Source organism: Eurosta solidaginis, chromosome 4 (assembly GCF_040869045.1).
Source record: "Eurosta solidaginis isolate ZX-2024a chromosome 4, ASM4086904v1, whole genome shotgun sequence".
NCBI classification, from domain to species: domain Eukaryota; kingdom Metazoa; phylum Arthropoda; class Insecta; order Diptera; family Tephritidae; genus Eurosta; species Eurosta solidaginis.
In genome coordinates, this window is record NC_090322.1 from 182500481 (window position 1) to 182528384 (window position 27904).

Genomic DNA, 27904 nt, shown 5'->3' on the forward strand with positions numbered 1-27904 from the left:
AATATAATCCAAAAAGCCACAAACCACAAAAAAGTTAACTAGCAAAAACTAAAAAAAGTTTATATAGGCTATTTTTTGTGTGGATTAGAATGAGTGAGACGCGTGAACAAATACTCGAAGAAATAAAAATACAAGGCGATTTAGTGAGAAAACTAAAAATGGCAAAGGAAAGCAAAGAAAAGGTGAGTACCAGCTGCAGCTTTTCCTGCTGTCGTAGACCAGCTTTTGTGCAGATGTATGTATATAACTGAATTGGTGGTTTATATTTTACAATCGTTTTTAGTAGCGGCAACAAATGTTAAAAACCCTGACACAAACGTATATTTGTATTCATCTTATAAGTATATATATATATACATATATTTACAGGTATTAGCCAAATCATGATATAATTTCGTCAGATTTCCATACCATTAATACTCCAAAATCTTCTAGTTCAAAACTTAGTAGTTGGCTTTGTTGTTGCTGCTCTTGGCACTGTTTTTGTTGAGTCTTTTGCATGTTCTGGTGATTCATTGCTGTAATAATAACAATGATTCGCGTCTGCCATAATTATTAAAGGTTCATGAGCAATAGAGCGTGGAGGGCATAGTATGCAGACTAAGATGGCTTAATGTATCTCTGCACGGACTGTTTAGCTATCTACAATTACTTTAAGTGCTCAAGGCAAAATTTGAAAAATTGTTGTGTTGGCAGATTTTCGTCGAATGCTACAAAGAGCTCCAAGCTTATGGTGGTGCAACAACAACAACAGCAATAAAAACCAAAGCTTCAAACGTTCAATTTCAAATCCAACTAATATTTATTTGCCTTATTGTGAGTTGTAAACTGTAATAAAAACGAAAACTCTATAGTTATTATTGTGCTGCTGAGCGAAGTTGCTTGGGACGGGTTTCGTTGGTACCAAAAAAACTGGTTGAAGTATTGGTGACCTTCTAACGCATATACATATGTATATCGTTAGGTTAACGGACAAGGGCTCTAACCAACACGTTTTTCGAAATAACGTTTTTCAAAAATTTCGGTATGATATATTAAAATACATCCTCAGTAAATATTTTTATACCCGCTGTACTTGTACACATGGTATTATAACTTTGATTGGATAACGGTTGGTTGTACAGGTATAAAGGAATCGAGATAGATATAGACTTCCATATATCAAAATCATCAGTATCGAAAAAAATTTTGATTGAGCCATGTCCGTCCGTCCGTCTGTCCGTTAACACGATAACTTGAGTAAATATTGAGATATCCTCACCAAATTTGGTACACGAGCTTATATGGACCCAGAATAGATTGGTATTGAAAATGAGCAAAATGGGATGATAACCACCTCCACTTTTTATATATATAACATTTTTGAAAACACAAAAAACCTGATAATTTACTAAATAATATACCTAGAATGTTGAAATTTGACGAGTGGACTGATATTTCATTTCATTTATTATTACGGCAAAAAAGCCTAATTCATATATAAAATTAGATTACAATTTACTATCTTATTGCTAAGGTTTTACAATATTCGTAAAGCTTTGCTTTAAAAGCTACGATTTCATTTCAACTTTTTATTTCTATAGGCAGTTCATTGAAACTTTTTAGACCTTTATAAAAAATAGTTTGCTGATCTATTTCAGTTCTGAATAAAGGCAGTTTGAAATTATATTTATTCCTTGTATTAATATTATGTGTTTGCTTAACTAATACTACGTTTTTACTGAAATATTCAGGTACCGTTTCACTTTTAATATTAAATATAAACTTAATAGCGTAAAAAAACATCTTTTGCTTGACACTTAACCAGTTCAAACTTCCCAGCATATCAGCCGTACGAGTATCTCTAGGTTTTCTGTTTTGCATCTTTTGAAGTTTATCTATTTCTTTGTCTGACACAATGAATAGAATAGATGGGCAGTATACAAAGTGCGGTTCTATAATGGACTTATATATAATTATTTTGTGCTTTTTTTGAATATATTTTAATGCTCTCTGCATAACCCCAATTTTTTTCGCAACTTTCTCTACTGTGTAGTTTATATGTTCATCAAACTTGCGTTTGTTATCAATTATAATTCCAAAATATTTTATTCTGTCAACTTTTTGTATGCTTTCATCATTTATTTTTAAACCAATTATATCCTCCTCATTAACGTTCCTCCTTGTTATTATCATATATTTCGTTTTATTTATATTAAGTTTCAGTCTATTTCCGCACAACCATTTATACAGGTTATTCAGTTCATGTTGTATTTTAGAATGTGCAGAATTAATATTATTCTCACTAATCATTATTAATGCATCATATAGTTTAATTTCACAACCTTCAATAGCGTTAACTATATCATTAATATAAATTAAGAACAGTATCGGTGCCAAAACTGAGCGTTGTGGTAACCCTATGGGCACTTCCAATTCATCAGACATCGCCGTATTTATAACAGTTTTCTGTCTCCTCTGCTTCAAATAGCTGCGAAACCAGTCAAGTTCTATACCAGTTATACCTATACGTTGCATTTTTTTAATTAAGATCGCCCTATCTACTGTTTCGAATGCTCTTTTGAGGTCAAGGAAGACTGAAACAACCACTTTTTTATTATTCAACTCTTCTTTCCAGTCATGTATCACCAAATTAAGCGCTGTCTCACAAGAATGTATCTTTCTAAAGCCCGACTGTTGGTGGGCTAGTATATTATTATCTTCAATGTAATTCACTAACTGGTTCTTAACATAAGCTTCAAGTATTTTACAATCACTAGGCAGGGTGTTTATGAGACTCTTGATAAAAATTTTAAATTTTTTTTAAATGGGCGTGGCACCGCCCACTTGTGATAAAATCAATTTTACAAATATTATTATTAATCATAAATCAAAAACCGTTAAACCTATCGTAACAAAATTCGGCAGAGAGGTTGCCTTTACTATAAGGAATGCTTTGAAGAAAAATTAACGAAATCGGTTAAGGACCACGCCCACTTGTATATGAAAGATTTTTAAAAGGGTCGTGGACGAATAAAATAAGCTATATCTTTGCAAAAAAGAGCTTTATATCAATGGTATTTTATTTCCCAAGTGTATTTGTAACAATAAATAGGAAAAACTTTAAATTAAAAAAATGGGCGTGGCACCGCCCCTTTTATGACTAAGCAATTTTCTATGTTTCGGGAGCCATAACTCGAAGAAAAATTAACGGATCATAATAAAATTTGGTACACAAATTTTCCCTATAGCTGGAAATAATTCTAGAAAAAATGGACGAGATCGGTTAAAGACCACGCCCACTTTTATATAAAAGATTTTTAAAAGGGTCGTAGACGATAAAAATAAGCTATATCTTAGCGAAAAAGAGCTTTGAATCAATCATATTTCACTTATCAAGTTTTATTGTAAGAGGAAATGGGGAGACAACTCTATGCGCATTTTTGGACATAGAGGGGGCTTTCGACAACACAACACACGAAAGTGTGAATCGGGACTCGAGAGAAGAGAGATACAACGTCCAATCCGTATGTGGATAAACGCCTTATTGCGTACGAGGACTGCCGAAACCTCAAGTGGGGACGGTACAGTAGAGATTAAAACAACGAAAGGATGTCCACAAGGGGGCGTCCTGTCACCCCTGCTGTGGAGCCTGGTAGTAGATGAACTTCTACTCAGACAACGGAATCCAATGTCAGGGGTACGCGGATGATATTGTTATCATTGTAAGGGGCAAATTTGAGAGCACCCTTTGCGACATAATGCAAAGGGCATTGAGGTTAACGAAAGAATGGCGTACTGAGGTAGGGCTAAGCATCAACCCTAACAAGACATCCATTGTGCCCTTCACCAGGAAAAGAAAACTGGAAGGGATTAGGCAAATCACAATGGATACGAGTACAGATGGAGTACACGACGTAGGTGAAATACTTGGGAGTCACGTTTGACTCTAAGCTATTATGGAAGAAAAACGTCGACAACACCATATCAAAGGCCACAAGAGCAATAATGGTGTGCAGACGTATTGCAGGGTATGCAGCCCAAAGATCCTAAGATGGATGTACATATGATAGTGAGACCTATCATCGTGTACGGAGTAGTTGCGTGGGCATCAAGAACAACCATGGTGACCGTACAAAAATCACTCACGAAGCTTAACCGCTTAGCGTGTGTCTGCATTACGGGAGCCATGCGAACATGCCCGACGGCAGCAATAGAGGTGCTGCTTGAGTTAACGCCTCTACATATAATAATTGAGCAGGCAGCCAGGAGTACCTTAGTAAACATAGCTAAGGAGGGTTGTGGAAGAGGCAAAGTGATACAGTCACGGAGCTTGGCGAAGCTGCAGGAGCAGATTCCACTTATCCAACTTCCCAGAGATGATACGAGGAATATAACTAAGTTTGAGAAGCGCTTCAAGATAGAGCTGGGGAACAAATGTACGTGGGACACCTCCGGGATTGAAGCGCTTCATCAGGAACACACTATAATATAATAATAATAATATGTTGCTGAACAGCAATGCCAATTGTACTCAGCAGTGGCAATGGCATTCAGCGATGGAAAAATGGCAACGCAGCGTGGGGAGATTTTACAGTTGTTATAGAACCGGCAAATTACACACGCGAATAAATTGTAAAATCTAAATTAAGAGTAGAAGTAAAACCTAAAGGATAAACTAGAAATTAAAACTAGGTGCACTACTGAAGAACTAAAACGTAGAAGTTAAACCTAAAGGATAAACTAGAAATTAAAACTAGGTGCACTCCTGAAGAACTAAAACGTGTAAAAGAAAAACAGAGTTTTAAATAAAACAACTAAACTTAACAAAATTAAGACAAACATTTTATTGAACAAAAGTGAACGTAAGTGTGTGTAGAGCTGTGTGTGAAGAACAAATTTTCTGGTGTCCCAAAATGGACACCTTAAATGGCGACCGTGACGCCAGGCCTTGCAATGGCGGCCATAGGCGTGAAGAGGCAGGCCTCTTAAAAACTAAAAATCAAAAAGAAAAAAAAGAGCTTAAAATTTTAAAAAAGTTAAAAGGCTAAAACCCTAAAATCAAAAATTTATTAAAAATGAATTAACCAAAAAAAAATTTTTTTATCTAAAGAATTAAAATTTAATTTACAAAGAAATCTACAAAAAAAAATCAAAAAACAAAAAAAAAAATAAATAAAAATGCAAAAATCTTACAAAAAAAATTTAAAAACTAAAAACTACACAAAAAAAAAAAAACATGTTCTTTAAAAACAAAAACTATAAAATCTACAAAAAAAAAAATTTACAAAAATTTAGAAAAACCCTACAAATATGGGGAAATTACAAAAAACGTTAAAAAACTACAAAAAAATTATGAAATTGAAAAAAAAAAAAAACTTACAAAAAAATTTACAAAAATCTAAAAAGCCAAAAAATATCAAAATTAAAACACATAATTTGAAGACTGTACCCAAAATTTTTTTCTATAAAAACGGCACTAGCCATGCCACTGATAACGGTCCTAGCCACGCTACCAGCATAGCGGCAAACCACCGTAAGCCCAAAAAGCAACAAACAAACACCTTTCATTGTACATAAGAACAGTACATAACAGAACAGCAAGCGCAGCAGCTGCAACAAAACAGCAACCGAAGCAGCAGTCCAGCAGCAGCAACAACATAACGGCAAGCGGTCAAGCGGTATCGAAACGCAGCAGCAGTTGGTATGAAATAATTTTTGAACTACATAAATTACATTAAAATAAATTAAACTTACATCTTTTTTGTCAATTTCCAATGAATATTCTTATATTTTCTATCAAAAAAAAAAATTATTTCATATTGTTACGAATATTAGAAAAACTAAGGAGTGCTGCCATCTCCAGGCCGATGCTAAGCAGTGACGTGAATTCACATCAATAATTCAATCATTATGTATCTACATAAACGAATCAATAATTGCGTCTACACATATGTACACATTCCGACGAGCAACATTTACATACAAGGCAGCGAGAGATGAGATGTCACACACAGATGAATTTACTTATACGCTTATGTGTGTGCGGGAGACTGTAAACTACAAACTCACATATGTACATCTGAGAAGCGCGAAAAAGTAGACAATTGTAAACAAGTAGGAACTATATGAGAACTATACACACACGAATATAGTTGGTAAGTTCTGGAAATGGAAGAGCCTAGAAGTATGCAGCGTAAACTATAAAAGCGGGGCAGGCGAGTAAGAAGTAATTCAGTTTGAGTTGTCAAGCAGTTTGATTAAGACGATATCTAGCGAGCAATAGCAGTGTTATTTTGAATAGTAGAGTTTCATTGAGCTATCAATCAGTGTGGTTATTAAGCAAGCTATTCGTTGCACAGTTTGTTATTGTGAAGTACTTTAATAAAGGCCATTTTGCATTATTACAAATTGGAGTTATTTATTCAACAGTTTAGTGATTCGAACTTAGCAGAGGATTGCAAATAAGAGGATTTGCAAGCAAATTCGTTACAATTGGTGTCAGAAGAGGAATTGTTGAATAAATTCCAGAAGACAACAAGGACATGGCAAAGTTCAGTGAATTAAAGATCCAGCAACTGAAGAAGGAGTTGGAGAGCCGTGGATTGAATACAAGCGGCGTTAAACTCGAACTTCAGGCACGGCTACGAGAGGCAATGGAAGCAGAAGGAATTGATGTGGAAGAGTATGTCTTTCACCTTGATGGCGAGGAGACAACAAAAATTGAAGAGAAAAACGAAACATCGCAGACGGTTACCAGCACAGACTTGAACATGATATTGGCTGCAATATCTGCACAAACATCGACAGTAGCATCAATGTCGTCGCAATTGGCATCCCAACTGGAAGCGCAAGAGGAACGTATAACAGAAATGTCATCGCAAATATCCACCAACATGCCATCTCAACTGGAAGAACAGAAGACATATATGGCATCACAATTGGAAGAACAGAAAACACACATGGCGTCACAAATTGCAGAACAATTAAAAGAACAAGAGGCACGCATAACATTACAGCTCGAAGCACAAGAAGAACGTATCTCAACAAAGCTGGAGGCACAGGAAACAAAATTCTCATCGCAGCTGGAGGCTGTTAGTGAACGACAAAATAAAGTGGAGGCCGAGATGGATGCTTTGAAAGATCGGATTCGGGAGTTACAATTGAACCGTCCAATCACTTCAACGTCTACTCTGAAGGTAAAATCCCCAACGTTTGATGGTTCTGTTCCATTCCAGGTATTTAAGCTCCAATTTGAGAAGACGTCGACAGCGAACAACTGGAATGATGAAGATAAAGTTGCAGCTCTGTTCGTGGCATTGAAAGGGCCAGCAGCCGAAGTCCTACAGACGATTCCCGAAGGAGAGCGGAACAACTATGAAGCATTGATGGCCGCTGTCGAGAGACGTTACGGAAGCGAGCATAGGAAACAGATATTCCAAATTGAGTTGCAAAACCGCTACCAAAAAGCAAATGAGACATTGCAGGAGTTTGCTTCAGATGTTGAAAGGTTGACTCATCTCGCAAATGCGGACGCACCCGTGGAATACACGGAAAGAGTGAAGATTCAGAGCTTTATAAATGGCATAAGGGACGTCGAAACGAAGCGAGCCACATACGCGAACCCAAAGCAAACATTTTCTGAAACGGTATCCCATGCATTGACTCAGGAAACAGCGTCGCTTCTGTGTAAGCCAGTTTTCAAAGCACGCCGTGTGGAAGTAGAAAGGCCAGAGTGGGTAGACGCAATATTGGAGGTGCTGAAAGGATCGCAAAAGCGGAGTGAAAAAGTTATCAAATGCTTCAAATGCGGGAAGTCCGGTCACATTGCACGTCATTGCGATCTTGGTCCTAATAGTTCCAACAATGTGGGTGGCCGTAAACGCAAAGCTGGAGGAGATGAGCAAGAGCGAGTAAGAGATAAAGAACGAAAACTTGCCCCGGCTATTGAATGTGATATCTGTGTCGCAAATTGGAAGGAAATCAAGCAGTCTTACCGTCAGAGGGAATGTGGATGGCAAGGAGCGTGTACTGACTGTAGATACGGGCGCATCTCATTCCTTGATTCGATCTGATTTGGTCTACAAGAGAGTAAAGTCATTACCTGGAGCGAGGTTGCGTACGGTCACAGGCGAATATAACCAAGTCCAGGGAGAAGTAATATGTGAAGTCCTAATTGGGAAGGTCATGGTTCTACACAAATTCGTTGTGACAGATATAGTTGATGAAGTTATATTGGAAGTGGATTTCTTGGTTGACCATGACATCAAGATCGATATGCAGAGAAGGGTGATGCATTATGAGAACCAAGATGTGCCACTTAACTTCAGTTTGGAAAAAGGGTTCAGCAGTAAGCGAGTGCTGGTGGAGGAGATTCGACAGAGACCACGAAAGTCAAGGAAAGTAGATCGAGCAAAGGTTGATGGATCGAATGTGCCAAATAAAGCGAAATTAAAAGTACCTGCGAGGAAAAGACCGGCATCAACAAACCCTAATGGACGCACTAAAATGACTGAAAGAATTTTTCAGAAAGAATGCAAGCATGGTTTCAAGCCAGCGCGCACTTTTGTTGGGAAACGTCGGAACGATACTGAGTATGTGAAGCCAATCCGTCAAGAACAAGCTCTACAAAGTAGTTCTTCATTGGTCAAGCAACAGAGTGCGAGAGAACGATCCAGAATAATGAGTAGTAAGATGAAACACAGGTACGACAGGGAAAATAATTCGGAAGGTTTCCGGAATGGACATTTGGTACTGCTAAACAACCCTCACCGGCGGAAAGGTGTTCCAGCCCAATTTCGGTGCAGTTGGGAAGGCCCGTACAAAGTTGTGAAGAAGATCAGTGATACCATCTACCGCATACAAACCACTGGGAAACCACGGATTAGAAGGGTGGTACATTTGGAGATGCTAGCGGCGTTTAGATTGGGAGATTTGTCTGATCGGGACGATCAGACTTAGGTGGAGGGCAGTGTTACGAATATTAGCAAAACTAAGGAGTGCTGCCATCTCCAGGCCGATGCTAAGCAGTGACGTGAATTCACACCAATAATTCAATCATTATGTATCTACATAAACGAATCAATAATTGCGTCTACACATATGTACACATTCCGACGAGCAACATTTACATACAAGGCAGCGAGAGATGAGATGTCACACACAGATGAATTTACTTATACGCTTATGTGTGTGCGGGAGACTGTAAACTACAAACTCACATATGTACATCTGAGAAGCGCTAAAAAGTAGACAATTGTAAACGAGTAGGAACTATATGAGAACTATACACACACGAATATAGTTGGTAAGTTCTGGAAATGGAAGAGCCTAGAAGTATGCAGCGTAAACTATAAAAGCGGGGCAGGCGAGTAAGAAGTAATTCAGTTTGATTTGAGTTGTCAAGCAGTTTGATTAAGACGATATCTAGCGAGCAATAGCAGTGTTATTTTGAATAGTAGAGTTTCATTGAGCTATCAATCAGTGTGGTTATTAAGCAAGCTATTCGTTGCACAGTTTGTTATTGTGAAGTACTTTAATAAAGGCCATTTTGCATTATTACAAATTGGAGTTATTTATTCAACAGTTTAGTGATTCGAACTTAGCAGAGGATTGCAAATAAGAGGATTTGCAAGCAAATTCGTTACAATATTAACCTTTTTCTATTACAAAATAATACATTTCAAATTATACTTCAAATTTTCAAAATTACCATACTTATTATCATACTTATTCAATTACATTAAACAAAAAAAAAAAAAAAAAACTTTTAATACAAACATACAATTTCCCGACGTATACATACATATATATATGTGTGCAAAATGTGTCAAGGTAGGCACTGTGGGACAGGGTCGGACAAAAAACAGAAACTTTTTTAATCATCATTAATGGCGTTGTTGGTTTTTTGGCTTGTATAACAATTGCTGAAATTAAATACATTTTTAAAAAGTTTTCTAGTTTTAGTCCCACTCTGCCCTACAGTGGGCTCCATCAAAGAGGAAAAATAACATGAAAAATATTTTTTTTAACATACAGTGGTGGTTCCGTAATTAACCAAAAAGATTTTTTTTTTGCGTAAACGGTGGTCCCGTAAACAACCAATGAAATTTTTTTTAATCCCGGTGCGTCCGAGGATATTCATATTACAAATTTGAAAAGATGCGGTGCGCCCGTATCTATAAAAATAAAACCATACAATTTTAATAAAAACGGTGCGTCCGTAAAAGCACAATCACATTGAGATCTTTTTAATAAAGCGGTGCGTCCGTTATCAACAGCCAAGTCCTTTTACCAAAATAAAATATTTTCCTTTGAAATCAATTTAAACTAAATTACTTCAATATACATTCAATTTATCATTAAATATTCAGTCTTTCATTAAATTGCCGGATAATTCTTTCAATTTCACATCAACATTCAATTCAATTTCAATTTCTGTTAAATTTTCGTAAGCATTTTCTACAAATTCGACTTTAATCAGCTTAAATATTTCTTCTTTGCTTCCTACTACATATGTTTCTTAGAAACCAAAAAGTAGTTCCCAGAATTTCAGAACAAGACTCAGATTCCGAAAATTCCGAAAATTCCAAAAATTCAGATTCCAATTCCAAAAATTTTAATTCCGAAAGTTCCGATTCCGAAAATATTGATTTTAAAAGCCCAGTTTCCGAAGGCTCAACCACATATTCGCCCAGTACAATCAAAAACCTTGTTGTTAGACTTTCTTTGTCCGGAGAATTTCACGGATTTGAGGAATTGCCCGAAACAAATATTTCAAATCCTCCTAATTCCGATACAAATATGGCGACTCCTGAAGAAAAAAGGACGTTTATCGGCATATGTGCTGGTATTATGCGTGAAAATTATAGCGGTGAGCCCCTAGGTCTCGAATCTTTCATTACTAAAATTGAGTTAATCGAACAATTTGTCGACGAAAATTTAACTAACATTTGTATTTCATATATTAAATCCAAACTCGATGGTAAAGCTCGAGAAGCGATACCAACTCAAGTACTTTCAGTTAATGATATAAAACTAGCACTACGTACCCGTATAAAGCCCAACAACCCCAAAGTTGTGGCCGGAAAAATTGCAGCTTTGCAAGTTAATAATAATAATTACACCGATTTTGCAAAACGCGTCGAGGAATTGTCTGATGCTTTAGAGCGTTCGCTCATTATCGAAGGGATTACTCAGACCAAAGCCCGTGAAATGGCCATCGAGCAAACAGTTAACGTTTGCGGATTGAACGCAAAAACCAATTTAGTCAAATCAATCCTCGCTTCAACCAATTTTTCTGATTCCAAGGACGTAGTAGCTAAACTGATTGTAAAGCAATCAAATGAAATAAAAGAACGCCAAGTTTTAGCATTTAGGGCGCGGAACAATAACAATTTTAGAAATTTTCAAAGTAATTACCGAGGTCGAAATTTTCAAAATCAAAGTCGTAACTTTAACAATTATAGCCAAAATAGACCATCTTTTAGTAACAGTAACTATGGCAACAACTTCAATCGCGGCAATCAAAGGCAAAATTTCCGTTCCGGCGGCGGAAATCGGAATCAGCCTAATAATAATAATAATAATAGCAACAATAGTCGTACTAGCAATAATAACGGTTCTAACACTTCCAATAATAGAGGTAGAAATGCAAGCGTCCGGGCTTTAAACAGGGAAGCTCCTCAGGAGCGAACACTGAGGGAGGACGAGACAAATTACTAACTAATTCAGCTCACAGTTTTTCTTCTAAAAACGTTTATTGTCTAAACTTAAATTACTCCGATTTTATACAAATAAATATTACTGGTTCTAACAAATTTTGTACATTTCTAGTCGATACACAAGCCGACATTTCGTTAATTAAAATTTCCTCTCTTAATAAAAATTTGTCAATTAATAACAGTGATACAATTAATATTACTGGAGTAACTACAGATACAGTTTCTACATTAGGTACTTTTACAACTAACTTACACTTTTCAAATTTTTATATCAAACATACGTTGCACGTGGTAGACAATGATTTCAACATTCCATCAGATGGAATACTTGGTAAGGATTTCCTAAAAACAAATAAATGCGATATCAGCTATGCAACAAATTGCATTTCCTTCTGAATAGGCAATGAAAAGATCGCACTTCCCATCCTTCACGGAATGGAAAGCGATACATTTGTTATACCACCTCGTTACGAAGTTTATAGAATTTTCGCCTTGGAAAAACACTCAGAACCACTTTTCGTGGATTCTCAAGAGATTTCTGACGGTGTTTTCACAGCGAAATGTATAGTTGATACTAGTAATCCGATCATCAAGGTAATAAATACCACAAATAGCGTAAAATACGTAAACAACCACAACATTCAAACCGAAAAACTTTCTAATTATAACGTTTATAAAATCAATAACCCAGTAAAACAAGACAGTCGTATTAAAGAACATAAAGCATTTTAGAAAAACAAATACCTAATTATGCTGAAAATAAGCTTATTAACTTATGTTTACAATATTCCGATATTTTTGCGCTAGACAATGATAAAATGACAATAAACAATTTTTATGAACAAAAACTAAGACTAAACGATACGACGCCAGTATACATTAAAAATTATCGCCTACCGTATTCTCAACGCGAAGAAATAAATAAACAGGTTAATAAATTATTGGAAAACGATCTGATCGAAAATAGTTGTTCGAATTATAACAGTCCCTTGATTTTGGTACCGAAGAAAGGCCTAAATGGCCAAAAATCGTATAGAATGTGCGTTGATTTTAGGGCTGTAAATAAAAAGTTAATTGCCGACAAATTTCCCTTGGCACGTATAGACGATATTTTGGATAACCTTGGCCGCGCGAAATTTTTTTCTACATTAGATCTTTTTTCGGGTTTTCACCAAATTCCACTTCACAAAGATTCAAGAGACATAACATCTTTTAGTACTGACCGCGGAGCTTTTCGATGGAAGGTGTTACCATTTGGTCTAAACGTAGCTCCAAATTCATTTTCAAGAATGATGTCAATTGCATTTTCTGGTATTTCACCCAACCAAGCCTTTATGTATGTAGACGATATAATAGTAATTGGATGTAGCGAAGCACATCATCTCAATAATATAAAAAAAGTTTTCGAATCTGTAGAAAGTTCAACTTGCGACTTAACCCAAAAAAATGTAATTTTCTTAGGCCTGAAGTAACTTTCTTAGGGCATAAATGCTCAGCAAATGGTTTGCTACCAGACGATTCAAAAATTGAAGCAATTAAAAGGTATCCTAAGCCACGCGATAAAGATGCTGTCCGAGGATTCGTGGCATTTGCAAATTATTATAGGAGATTTATTCCAAATTTCGCTTCTTTAGAAGCTCCATTGAGTCGTTTGAGAAGAAAAAAGGTTGAATTTAATTTGGATACGGCATGTGAGTTAGCTTTCGAAAAACTAAGAAAAAGTCTGATTTCTCCAAAACTATTACAATATCCAGATTTCACCAAGGAATTTTTAATTACGGTTGATGCTTGAAAGTTAGGTTGTGGTGCGATACTGAGTCAAAATCATAACGGTAACGACTTGCCAATTTGTTTTGCTTCAAAATCCTTTAGCAAATCGGAACAAAATAAAGCAATAGTAGAATTAGAACTTTTGGCAATATATTTTGCAATAAAGCAATTTCGTGCATATATTTATGGCACTCACTTCAAAGTTAAATCAGATCATCGTCCACTAGTTTATCTATTTAATATGAAAGATCCGTCGTCGAAACTTTCCATAATCCGTTTGGAATTGTCCGAATATAATTTTACCATAGAATATATTAAAGGAAAATCTAACGTAGGTGCAGACGCATTATCGCGAATTTCAATCCAAGAACTTAAAAATTCCAATAATTAAATTTTAGCGGTACAGACGAGGGCTATGACGAAACGTCACGAACAATTACAACAATCGGCTGAAGAATAAATGAGGAAAATGTCAAATTACAGGTATTCCACAAATTTTCATATAATTTTTCCAAGAAAATCCATAGGATAAAAAGCCAAATATGTCATGACAACGATAATGATAAAATCAATTTAAAAATATATGCGCATTTAAAACATAAAAAACTCGAGTTACTTAATATTGTTTGTATTAACAAAATAATGCAATTAGATGAATTACTTTTGAAGCTTGAAAAGGAAGCTGGTAAACACAGTATTAAACAAGCAGAATGGCAAAAAGATGATCAGTTATTTAAATATTTTTCTATTTCAAATTTTAAAAAATTTACAAATACTATTAATAGAACCTGTCGAAACAGTTACGGACAACGACAAGAAACTTAAACTAATGGAAATTTACCACAATGACCCGATATCAGGAGGTCACTGCGGAAATAAAAAGCTTTACGCAAAAATACGTACAAAATATTATTGGAAAGGTATGACCCGTGATATTGCCACATACGTCAAAAATTGCAAAAAATGCCTTTTGAATAAAGTCAAGCCAAAAACCAAAGAAAATTTGGTGCTTACACCAACACCCTGCAAACCTTTCGATGTCGTAGTTATAGATACAATAGGACCTTTGCCTGAGTCGAATAATGGGAATAGGTTCGCGGTTACCATTATGTGCGACTTAAGCAAATACCTAGTTACAATATCAATCCCTGATAAGACAGCAAAAACAATTGCAACAGCCATTTTTGAAGGCTTCATCCTCATTTATGGCATAATGAAATCAATTAAAACCGATTTAGGAACCGAATATAAAAACGAAATTTTCTCTGAATTAACTAAACTCCTAAAAATCGAACATAATTTTTCTACAGCTTACCATCATGAAACCCTAGGTACAATTGAAAGAAATCATCGGGTGTTTAATGAATATTTACGAGCTTTTCTAAATGATAACTTCCCCGAATGGGACGTTTATTTGAAATATTTTACATTTTTGCATAATACAACTCCTAGTACAGTTTTTGATAATGGATTTACTCCATACGAATTAGTATTCGGTAGAAATGTTACCTTACCAAATGAAGTTCAAAAGGAACAAATCGATCCAATTTACAATGTTGAAAATTATGCAAAAGAAGTAAAATATAGACTACAAAAAACGCATAAAATAGCAAAAGACTTAATTAATAAACATAAAATTAAAAATAAGGACCTATATGATAAAATGGCGCGTCCGTTAGCTATTAATATAAACGATAAGGTAGTAGTACAAAAAGTACCTAGAAATAAACATGAAAGCATTTACCAAGGGCCATATATAGTCACAAAAATTGATGGAGTTAATGTCACGGTTTTAGATGAAATGAATAAAAAGGAAAAAACCGTTCACAAAAACCGAATCAATAAGGTAAACTAAACTTTTCTTCATACAACTTTACAAACTAGCTTGTAACTAATTTTTAAATTTTCATTAATCTGTTATTGAAGCATGAAATCTCAAATAAAAGAAAAACAAAGTTTTAAATAAAACAACTAAACTTAACAAAATTAAGACAAACGTTTTATTGAACAAAAGTGAACGTAAGTGTGTGTAGAGCTGTGTGTGAAGAACACATTTTCTGGTGTCCCAAAATGGATACCTTAAAGTAGCCCTAGGATTTTAACAGGTATACTCACAGGTCACTGTAGGCTAAAGAGCCATATGCATAAATTGGACACATCAGCTAGTAGCCTCTGTCGATTCTGCGATGACGAAGATGAGTCTGCAGAACACATCCTGAAGGAATGTGAGGCAGTCGCGAGACGAAGACTTAGGATCCTAAGATCATCCAAATTAGAAAATAGTCATATACATTCTCTGAAGCCTAGAACCATTCTGGATTTTCTCAGAGAACTTGGCTTGGATGAAGTGGTATAAAGAGAATGAGGGCACAATAGAGCAATAGGTCGCAGTGCTTAACCTCACAACATCTATCTATCTATCTATCTACGTATTAAGACCTTGCCGTCTTTGGGGGCTTGTCTTTTGTCGCCACAATCTGCAGGTGGGCCATTCTTTCATAAGTGCTTGATCTTATGATCAATTGCAAGTGATCTTGAATTGCAAGTGAATGTAGTATACCAACGCTGCAAAGAATTTTAAGAACCAAATCTGTTGGCTCTATTCTCAAGTGGTACTTTTTCGGGGAGTGTATACTACATAGCAATACTCTAGGTACTCCCCACACTGAATTGAATATTACGGGTTATAAGGTATTCAGGTGGTTGAGAGGCGCAACCATTTCAAGGGTTTGTCAGCAATTATAGTTTCTACAACAAAATTTACAACTTGACCTACCTGGCGTTGTTACCAGACGACGCTTTGGCGACCCAAACTCCTCAGGGAGGGATTGAATGACCAGTCTTAGATCTATGAAGTTCTAATAAACGAACACATCTACAGTATGATTGTTCAACACATTTATTTTTAGTAAACCAAAGCTACATTTAGGATTATTGCTTATTTTCTATAAATAAATATAACAGTGTACAGCACTCAGCTGGGTATTGGACTAAACCAATTTCTTTGAAGGAACAGAGCCCTAAGCAAAAAAATAATTTCTCCGTTTTCCGAAGTTGGCCTCCAAACCATAGTTACGGGATTTCGAAAGTCAAAATGGAATCTTTCGTAATTTTATTTTGTTTATGTTTATGTTTAATTTATTTATTCTATGATCAGAAATAATCTTACAGACAAGAAACAAAAGTAATAAAAAACTAAATAAACAACTTATAACTACACAAAAATGTGAAAATATGAATGCCATAAGCAAACAAATAAAAAAAATACAAATAGATATTGCAAGTTAAAATTAGAGATATACTTCCAGAGTTGACTTGAAAATATTTCTCGACAAAGAGAAATCAATAAAAAACCTCCCCGAGAGTCTGTTAAATTCAGCAAGCGCGCGAAAAATTGGGTCAAAACTACAATAATTAGCCCTGCAAGCACGCAAGTAAAATGTTAAAAATGTACGAAAACTCCTATTAGGTACATTAATTGACACCTCCGCTAAGAGAGCCGAGCAATCCAGAGAGCCAGCGATGAGATCATAGACGAACATTAGCAGATGTACTATCCTTCTGGATTCGAGAGGTTGGAGATTTATGAGTAAGCAGCGCGAGTAATAGGATGGAATTGGGTCATCAAAGCTGAGTGAATTTAAACAAAAACGAATAAATTTTCTTTGAACCCTTTCAATTCTGGCAGCATAGCTGTTATAGATAGGATTCCATACAACTGAGGCATATTCAAGTTTTGCACGAACAAGAGAGGTATAAAGAGCCTTCTTTGTATGAGGATCCCTAAAGTCTTTTGCATATCTACGAAGAAAGGCAAGGTTTCTGTAAGCCTTGAGATATAGAGGGTAGAATGTATGTTAGATGATTTAGAAAAACACATATGAAAACATTTATTAACATTAAGAAAGAAATTATTGGCCTTACACTATTCGATAAGATTATTTAGGTCATTTTGTAGGAGTAGGGAATCCGACGGACCATTAATTCTATGAAATAACTTAAGATCATCTGCATATAGAAGGAAAGAGGACGATTTAAAGCTGGAACCAATATAATTTATAAAAAGCACAGACGACAGAGGCCCGAGAATGCTACGCTGAGAAACTCCGGACGTTGCATAAAAAGGGTGGGACTTACAGCCCTCGATTTCGACACACGCCAGAGACCGGTTCGACAGATACGATTTTAACCAAGATAAGAAGACAGAATGAAATCCTATACAGTCAAGTTTAGATAATAAGATTTGGTGTAAAACTTTATCGAAAGCCTTTGAGAAATCAGTAAATATGGTATCCACCTGGCAACCGTCCTTAAATGCAGAAATGCAGAAATCAGAAAACGACACCAGGTTAGTAACAGTAGAGCGACCAGCAATAAACCCAGGTTGACGCGGGTTAACCACCCTTTTAATGACAAAAGATTACTTCTCCTTTATGATTTTTTCAAAAAGCTTCGAGCATACTGTGAGTTTGGCAATAGGCCTATAGTTAGAGATGTAATTTTTGTTCCCGGATTTGAAAATAGGACATATTGAGCTAATTTTCCATCTATCAACGAAAGTGCCAGAGGATAGAGATAAATTGAAGATATGGCAAATGGGGGCACACAAAGTTAAACTACAGTGCTTCAGAACAAAGGCGCAAAGGCCATCAGTGTCACAACGAAGCGAAGATTTAAGGGAGAGCATATCATTGCGAACATCATCCTCGGAGATAATGAGGGAGCAAAAATCTATCAGATTACGAAGTCCCGAGCGCGATTGAGAGCCGGCCAGACCTACATTGGCATCGTCAAAGTTAGATTTAAAAAATTCCGCAAATAGCTCAACTGTTTCAGTTAGACACTGGGAGCTTACCCCATTAAAGGTCATGCAAATTAGGAATATTCGGTGAATCACGTTTGGAGCGAATAAAGTTCCAAAAGGGATTTGGATTATCTTTAAGCTCATCTTCAAGCCTTCGCATATAGCGATTATAAAGAAATTTGTCGAGAACATTAAATTGCCGCACACTAAATAAATGTATTGCATGAACAAAAAAGTAAAAATGTGGGCGTGATACATCCTTTGTTCTCATATCAATGATAATCTTTTCAAGTATATGCAATAAGTAGAAAAACAATTTAGGAATAACCATCTCTTAATATTTTTTGAAGATCTGACTTTCGAGTTCCTATGACTCTTGTTTCTACAATAAACCTGCAAAGAAAAGCATTATATCATTCAAATCAAAATGGTTATAGCTTTGGAACTAGCTTTGAAAAACGATAAAATTGCGTTGTGGCTTATGAGTCAATCTCTCAAAAAAAAATTATTTTGGTCCAATACCCAGATAAAGAAATTATTTACCGTATAGTGTAATTATGTTGTGCTACAAAAAAATTGTTATATCAAGCTTGTAGATCAATAGGAAATCTAGTAAAAAATCTGGAATTTTGAAGTTATGCATACTATCCTCAATTCAATACATACCAAACTGTATACTGAACTTGTAATGCCGCTATCAGTAACATCAAAAGTCGTTACCTTATGATGCCTTGCCTGAAGCGATACTGTCAGCAATGGCGGCTTCTCACAGGGCAGATGCGGGGTAGTTATCTGTAACGAGACTGCGAGGAATCAAAGTAGTGCTGGTTTGCTAGCTGGACACCACCGCCTCCATGACTGCACGGCGGCAGAGCTGGAAACGGAGTTGCACCAGCCGAAAGTCCGCAGGCCAATCCGTGGGCTGAGGAAAAGTGCATCTAGACGGCACAGCGGTAGCCCCTTTAGCTGACGAATCAGTGTACGGCCGGAGCCAGGGCTGAGAGGTCGCTTGGCCGTACTGCGACAAGCCCCCTTCTCTTAGCTTGGGCACGGACGTGATAGCCTTCACGGCACTCCCTTCCATTCCGGAAGAGGGATTGGCTCGCTCGGTGGAAATCGCTCATCCCGTGTTCGCACACTAAAGTAAAGTGCCGGGGAGCGGTTCAAAAGCTCTGCACTTGCCGTTTCGTACCTGCGATGTAGAACTGGGGCCGAAAGCGGCTGGAGGCATGCAAATTAATTTCTTTTATACTGCTTCAGCTACGATGCGTTTAAGAAATGTACCGCTAATTTGGCATTGCCATTTACTGTGGGCCGACATGTGATATTTGCCTTGTTGTTGTCATCAAACGCCACTCTACTGCATTGGGTGGTTGTTGTTATTGTTGGCTGTCTGTTAATGTACTATATGCAGTATAATTTCCGGCAAAAAGATTACAGCGAGGGTCGTACTATTGTAGCGCTACGTTACAACTGAACGAGAGTAGCCGAAAGATTTGATAGCCGCCTGTCTGCCTTTTATTTATTTGAAAGATTTGAAATAGTTTTGCACAGTTAACAACGTAGTATATTCATACTGCTATGAATTAAGATTTGTGCGAGGAAAATATTCAAATTGCCGGTTCCATGTTGTCGGTTCCATGGAAGACTAGCACGTTTAAAATTTCTATGGAAGACTAACACTAGCACAGTCTTCCACGCAGAAAACGGACTGTGCTGGTTTTCAGCGCGAAGAACAGAAAAGTGTTAACTTATTTTGTTTTGTTAATTTTCCAACAGGGTGGATAAATGATGTATGTATATTAGGGCGGGTCGATTTAAAAATCGCTCATTGCTCTGTGAAAATCGTATTCTAGGGATCAAAATAAAAAACTTTGCCGAAGGAACCATACCTCTAAAACGAATTTTATAAAATAGTTGATATTTTTTAGATGTTATATGTACATATGTATGTAAATAGGAACAAAATCAAATATAACTTGTAAATATCATCATCGAAGTGTTCCAACGCAGCAAATTGTGGCCGATGGAATGCAATATTTTTTTAAATACGAAATTCTGATGTCCAAGTAGTTGCCCTGCTCATAGTCAATCAATCATTTATTCATTAATGCTTAAACTCATCAACATCATTCATAAGTAGTTCGTAACTAACTCATTCACATATATGCTGCACCGATTTATACGAATTTTTTTGATTCCCATGCTCTGTAAATAAAATTTAGATAAACTTAAGAAAAAAAAAACGGAAATATTTAACTAGGCTTTGCTTTTCAGAGGTTTATATTAAAACAATAATAATTCTGGTTTTTAATTCATTTGGCGCGAAATCTTGGCGCATAAAAAATTTATTTTAAATATATGTTTTATACACAATCTACCGTTAGGCGCACCGTTTTTTATAATTACTTAGGCCCGGTTTATCAGTAGTTGGTTAAGCTAAGCTTAAACTAAGTTTGGTTAAACTCTAGTCAAACTCGAACTCCAGATAAACTACTGAGCAGTTTTTCAGTCACAGTTTAAGGCCGCTTTTGGAGTAGGCTTTTTTGTGCGGCAACTTTGGTTTTTTTATCTATAGATAATTTGTAGATGTGATAACAGCTGGATTTTGTTTACCCAACAAACATTTAAAAGATATTTCTCCAGCGAAATATATATCTAGTTCTGGAGGTGATATCCAAATTTCATTCTGCAATCACTATCCAACCTTTGAGAAATTTTGTAAATTTTATAATTCTCGAGTAAATCTCCAATGTCCACTGCTACAACAACAACAACAACATCTCCAATGTCATTAGCATTTTAAAATATTATCAACCTTTGGAAGATTTTGAGAAATGTACAATTCTCAAATGAATATTCAACACGTTTCTCCAGTTGATAACCTACACTGCATGTCGAGTTGAGGTGAAGTTGAAAAAAAATCTCCAAGGTGTTACCACCAAAGCCAACAGCTATTTATTGTGAGAAATAAACACCTGATTGACAGCAGTAATGAAGAGTAATTAATCAAAAATAAATCATATATATTTTATTTTCGTGAAAACACTGTAGTATTGGAATCTTACACTTGAATCCAGTAAAAGGACCACAAATTAGAAACTATAAATTTTCAACTTAAGTAATAGCATTTTGCGCTTTATAAAAAAATCTCTCTTTTGCTGAATACACTATGATTCTCAAGTTGAGCCACTGTTTCGAAACAACTCTTGAAATTTTCGAGGTATGCTAGTTATCAACATGAGCTCTAATGGTACTCAAGCCCAAATGCTTGTTGGGTATATTCGACGCCATTTCGAACGAACGCAAATAACTGATAGGTTAACTAGAGTTTAAACCTGGCAAATCGGCCGCTTAATGCGGCAGTTACTCACGAACCTACGTACCAAAAACGTGTCAGCTGACACGACCTATCTTATGAGTGTGCAATGTAAACGAAAACTCACCGACGTGCAACGCCCGTACGTACGTAGCCCGGAACGTAGAAATCAAAACAATTTTGATTTTTTCCGTAAGAACGTGTCAGCTGATCGCTCTCTCACTAGACATAATTGCCTAGTAAACTTTTGTGCGCTAATTTTTGACCGTTTGCAGTTTTATGCAAAAACACCTAATTAAAGTTTGAAAAATTGTGAAAATAATTCGAAATAATTATGTAAAAGTGCTGATTATAAATATGTAATCTATACTTATTTAATATGTATTCCGGCCTTTTACAATATCAAAAATTAAATTGGAAAAAGTTGATGTTTCCATAAGCATACATGCAAAATGGTCAATGGCAACAGTGCTTATCTGTAAACAATACACACACAAATATGTTATGTACATGTACACAGACGCACACATTGATTCCTACGGGCTTGAGAGTTCGGTCAAACGTGCTTCGTACGACAAACGTCCTTACGTACGGCACACGTCGGTGGGTAACTGCCGCATAAGCTTTAGTTAAAGTATACTTGCCGTCTTTCAGTGAGTTTTATAGCTCCGACTCCCGCTCAATTCTCACGGGAATGCTCTGGATCATTGAGAGACTTGAGAAGCAGATCTCGTGCAATTTTCGCACACGTGAAATGTTATAGGCATATGACGCCGCTGTTTTTCATTTAACTCATACGGCGAAAGGCTAGGCAAAGACATCTATTTTTAAAAAAGTAGGTATATTAAAGGCCGCGTTGCCAACCAAAAAGAAGTAATTAACAAATTATCTGGCTCACAAATTGAACCAGACTTCTATCTGGATTTATCTGGCTCAAATCGTTGTTGTTGCATTTACATGCAAAATTATTTATCTGGCTCAGGATTTTGTCACCGGATGATAGCTACTAAAAAACTGCAGAATAAGTTTAAGCGTAGTTTAACTGATAAACTGAGTTGAACTCGTACTGAAAAACCGGACCTTAAAATTATAAACATTCACGCCTGATTTAATCTACATACTTTCAGGCGCATAAAATAACATTTCATGCACATAATAAGGCCATAAGTTTTCTTTCTCATAATTAATTTCTAGGCGCACAAATTTAATCTCACATTATCTACTTTTAGGCGTATAAATTTACTTTCACATAATGTACCTTAAGGCTGTGTGCGAGTTGACCTAAATTTCTACCTAAATAGAGAAAAAACCCAAATCACTGAAAACTGTCGATAAGGCAGTACAGAGCAAAAATTTTCTGTTTTTATGAGTATATTTTTCAGCCTAAATTCAAATGTCAAATTTGAAAAAAAAAATATGGATTTTTCAATATTGTATATGCAAATAAATGGCTCTTGTCCATTCAATTTACGTAAATCATAGATCATAGAGCGATGATCCCTGCTGCGAGTAAAGTCCGATCAATTGTACGTGATGGTGAGCTCAATTTTATTCAAGCTGATGTTGGCGACACAAGAATGGGATCCTTCTCAAATATGGACCGCAATCTGAACATATTTGGCAGCCAAGTGCACTAATTGGCCTAAAGAAGTTATTGGAGGCGTACCAACATCACAATATTGAATTCGAGATTGTGGAAAAGGTCATTGTGCATGTGCTCCACTATGTCCGAAAAAAAACTATAAAACAGAGCTACTGCATTTTCTTGAACTGCTATCTTGGGATAGATATTTACCGCGGACCCTAATTGACCTCTATTCTATTTAAGCGTGAAAACGCATCAAAAATACCAAATTTCCCGCATTGTTAATATTTTCTTAGCAGAAATAAACAATTTAGGTTTTCAAATCAACTCGCACTGTTTTGACACCTTCTTCCTAAATTATTGCAGTGCTGGAAAGTTCCAGTGGAATTTTAGTTTAGGTACCTCAAATTTAGGCGAACTCGCGCCCAGCCAAATATCTAAAGCCTTCATTTCCATCATTCACATAAACTTTTACGTCTAACCTTCAAAATCACATCTGTTTACTTATAATTTAGAAAAAAACTCCTTTTTGTTATTTTCGGTGCAGCTATTGTCAATTACTTTAATAACAACTAACGCAAAATTACTTTTCATGTGTTAGTAGAGTATTCACAATATGTGACCCGGCCTATGAAAAGGTGGCTTATGACTAAAAAAAACAGCTGTTAACAGCTGTTTCTCGCAATTTCTTTTTTGAGTCATAAGCCCCCTTTTCATAGGCCGCGACACATATGCTTTTCACCGCTCAGATACAATTTCTAATCAGTTTCATTATTGTTGTTGTTTAGGTTTGAAAAATCGTCGCGTGCGCACTCGAATATTTAAACAAATGAATTACACTTATTTTCTATAAAGTAAATGTTAAAGCAAAAAAGTGAGCTTAAAAATTTTTAATAACAGTAAATTGTTAGAACTGTAGTTAAGCAAAAAGAAAATAAGACTACAAACAAAAAAAAAAAATGTTGCGTTCGATTGGCCGTCAAACTGCATATTTTATTATTGGGCATACAAAAGGTCGTTGGTGCACACCACTAGCGTGTTGTACCACATTCAGCGTCGATAATAGATTCGGGTGCATAATTCAGCAAACGTGTCGTCACTGCGCCACCACGCACAGGGTGGAGCAACGGTTCGAAAGTGATGCAACAAAAAATTTGAAGCAAAGAAAAAATAAACAAAGCCACACAATCAACAGCAATAATGAGACTGATGATGAGGCAACAACTCTGCTAGCACAACAACTGGCACAGGTTAGCTTTTAGAAATGTTTACGTAAATAATTTTGCACAAGTTCTGTAAAAAAGTATCATCAAATTCTTGCTTTTACTTCTAGATCGATGAAGAGGTCGCACGATTACTCGCTTTGAAAGCGAAACTTGGCGATGAACCCGCAACGCCGCAAAAGTTTACGCTTAAAACTCCAAAGGGTACACGCGATTACTCACCGCAGCAAATGATGTTGCGCCAAGACGTTCTCGATAAGATTATAGCTGTATTCAAGAAGCACGGCGGTGAAGCGATCGATACGCCAGTATTTGAATTGAAGGTAAGTTTACCAAGTGTGCTTTGTGGTTAATTTTGGAGCACTCGCTTGGTCCATAGCGAGTACTCCATACATGCATGCATGGAGTACTCGCGATTTTTGCAGGGTTGCGCATTTATTGCCGCATGTACATTAGACTGGGTTGGTCCCCATAAAAAGAAAAGTTGCTAATGTCCGCCCCTAAATTTAAAGATTATGTTGAGAGGGTTTCGGCAAATTTTTTTTTTGATCCTTCGAAATACAGCCGAAAAGGTTTTTTCGTTGTAACTTGGTTATTTGACGTCCGATTTTTAAAATTAATATGCCATTATTTTGGTCTTCAGAAGCTTCGCATTTCCGTTTAATGTCCTTTTAAGCTATGAAGTCGTTTTCACATGATTCGGTCAGCTAATAAAGTGGTACAACAGCTGTTATACGAAGTGAAAAGTCAGACTCTGACTTACTACAGTCAGACTCTGACTTCTGACTTTTCACCTCGTATAACAGCTGTTATACTAAATTTCTCAAAAAAAGAATTCAGCCCTTCAAATAAGGGAAAAGAGCGGACCACGCTCACATTTTTACTCTTTCAATTTGCTGAACGCGTTAACAAAAAAAATAAAATTTCGAAATGTAGAATTTCGAACTTCGAAAGCCGATATCTATTTTTTTGAGGCTAACTTCGAAAAACGGAGACAGTACTTTGTTTACAAGCCTCAATCTCTACAAAAAAGTGGGCTTTGTCCAATACCCAGAAAAAAAGTTGATTTTGGCGCATAGTGTTATTATTATAAATACGAAACAACAGGTTTGACTCACTTATTTACTTTGACTTCCCCTATTTATGATATTTGGCATATCTTTATTAACTTTTCAATGCAAACCCTAATAGTAATTTTTCCTCCAAAAATATCATGAGTTTCAGGTCTAAGTATAATAAGAATCAGGTAAAATAACATCTGCAATAAATATTGAAAGTGCTATAAATTCTTTGTTTATTATTTTAGTAATATGGTTTCAAAGCAACATTTTCGTGAATTTTTAAGTACTTTCGTTTGGTAAGGAAAAATGATACATTAGGGGAGGGAGGGGGGGGGGGGGGGGGTACAACTTTGTTAGCTGAACTAATCATGTGAAAACGACTTCATAGCTTAAAAGGACATTAAACGGAAATGTGCAGCTTCTCAAGGCCAAAATAATGGCATATCAATTTTAAAAATCGGACGTCAAATAACCAAGTTAGTAATTTTCGGCTGTATTTCGAAGGAACAAAAAAAGTAAAAAAAAATTTTCCGAAACCCTCTCAACATAATCTTTAAATTTAGGGGCGGACATTAGCAACTTTTTTTCCGACCCAGTCTAATGTACATGTGAGAATCTATTGTAAATTTATTTGCTATTTAGCATTTTTCTTCTCTATTAGGAAGTGCTCACCGGCAAGTATGGCGAAGATTCTAAACTTATTTATGATCTTAAAGATCAAGGTGGTGAAATTTTATCGCTGCGCTATGATTTGACTGTACCACTCGCACGTTATTTAGCCATGAGCAAAATTTCCACATTAAAACGTTATCACATTGCCAAAGTTTATCGACGTGATAATCCTTCAATAACGCGCGGTCGCTATCGTGAATTCTATCAATGCGATTTTGATATTGCCGGCAACTTTGATCCCATGCTACCCGATGCTGAATGCGTTAAAATTGTTTCTGAAGTTTTGGATACATTGGATATTGGCGAATATGTGATTAAGATTAACCATAGACAGTTGTTGGATGGCATGTTTGAGGCTTGCGGTGTGCCTGCTGATAAATTCCGTACAATTTGCTCCTCAGTCGATAAATTGGATAAGGTATTTTCTTGATAGCGATGAAATACGCTCATTCCACTTTAAACGGCAACGAACTAGTGGAAAATAAACCCAGAAAAATTATGTGCTTTACGTAGTCATACGAAATAAAAAGAGTTTGAGAATTAATCTCTCAAAATTTAAGTTGAAATGACACACCCATCACAGTGGAATGAGCCGATAGAATATTTCTAATTTTTATTTCCTTATGCTAATTTGATAACTTTTCACTCTCGCCACAGTCACCTTGGTCGGAAGTACGTAAAGAAATGATTGAGGAGAAGGGCCTAGACGCTATCGCTGCTGATCAAATTGGTGAATATGTGCAATTGAGTGGTGGTAATGAGCTCGTCGAAACGCTTCTAGGTGATGAAAAGTTGAAAGCAGTTTCTAGCGCTGTCAAAGGTTTAGAAGGCATGCAATTATTGCTCAAATACTGTAATGCAATGGGTTTATCACAAAAAATTAGCTTTGATTTAAGCCTTGCACGTGGACTCGATTATTATACTGGCGTTATATATGAATGCGTATTAAAAACTGAACCAAAAATTATTCAGAATGGCGCTGATAATGCAGAGGAGCAAGGTACTGTCGGTTCCGTTGCTGGCGGTGGTCGTTACGACAATCTTGTTGGTATGTTTGATGCCAAAGGCAAGCAAGTGCCTTGCGTAGGTGTTTCTATTGGTGTGGAGCGTATTTTTTCGGTATTAGAAGCTAAAAATGCCGCAGCTGGCATTAAGATGCGTACCAATGAGGTGGAAGTTTATGTGGCATCTGCACACAAGGGTTTGCATGAAAAGCGTTTAAGCATTTTGAACAGTTTGTGGATGCAGGGCATTAAGGTAAGAGAAATAGTATTTTTTTTTATTTTTTTTTAGTTTGTATGTCTAAAAAAAGTTCCAATAAAAAAGTTAATTGTTTTCTTTTTTCTTTTATTAAGGCTGAGCACTCGTATAAATTGAATCCAAAGTTATTGGCACAATTACAACACTGCGAAGAAAATCAAATTCCATTAGCGATTGTTTTTGGTGATTCCGAACTGACCAAAGGCATTGTGAAGTTACGTGAAGTGAATACAAGAAAGGAAGAAGATATACCATTGTCAGCGTTGGCGGATGAGATCAAGAAACGTTTGCGTGGTTAAATTGTTTAAATAATGTTGTGATTAGAGATTGTAAAAGGCAGGCTTACGAAATATTGAAATATTTATTTAAATTATTTTAAATGCTAACTTAATAAAAAATTAAACGAAATGCATTTTTCTGGGTATAAAACTATAAAATCTGAGTTTTTTTTGTATCTTTAATTATAACTAAGCTTCATGATACTCCTTGAAGATAAAACTACTTCAAA

The 27904-nt window shown here is 36.1% G+C and overlaps 2 protein-coding genes across 3 annotated transcripts in view; both read left to right on the top strand.

The window, feature by feature from the left end:
• Nucleotides 1–43: 43 nt before the first annotated feature.
• Nucleotides 44–27904, top strand: part of Bx (Beadex) — a 433930-nt gene continuing 406069 nt past the window's right edge. Inside the window, exon 1 of the mRNA XM_067784142.1 lies at nt 44–182. The gene's annotated coding sequence lies outside the window, so the exon portion shown is untranslated. The remainder of the gene's footprint in view (nt 183–27904) is intronic.
• HisRS (histidine--tRNA ligase) lies at nt 49–27833 on the top strand. 2 transcript variants are annotated; one of them, XM_067784141.1, is made up of 5 exons: nt 49–182; nt 24514–24726; nt 26126–26554; nt 26794–27393; nt 27492–27833. In XM_067784141.1, exons 1-5 carry the CDS (start codon nt 90–92, stop codon nt 27693–27695), a joined length of 1539 nt encoding a protein of 512 aa, XP_067640242.1. In that variant the 5' UTR covers nt 49–89; the 3' UTR covers nt 27696–27833. The 2 variants fall into 2 exon arrangements, with proteins under 2 accessions (XP_067640242.1, XP_067640241.1); XM_067784140.1 differs by lacking the exon at nt 49–182 and adding an exon at nt 23973–24430.

Coding starts and splice junctions, on each gene's coding strand:
- HisRS (XM_067784140.1), top strand. CDS start 24,140: ATGTTGCGTTCGATTGGCCGTCAAACTGCATATTTTATTATTGGGCAT. Junction 24,727..26,125: donor CGCCAGTATTTGAATTGAAG/GTAAGTTTACCA, acceptor CTTCTCTATTAG/GAAGTGCTCACCGGCAAGTA. Junction 26,555..26,793: donor CAGTCGATAAATTGGATAAG/GTATTTTCTTGA, acceptor CTCTCGCCACAG/TCACCTTGGTCGGAAGTACG.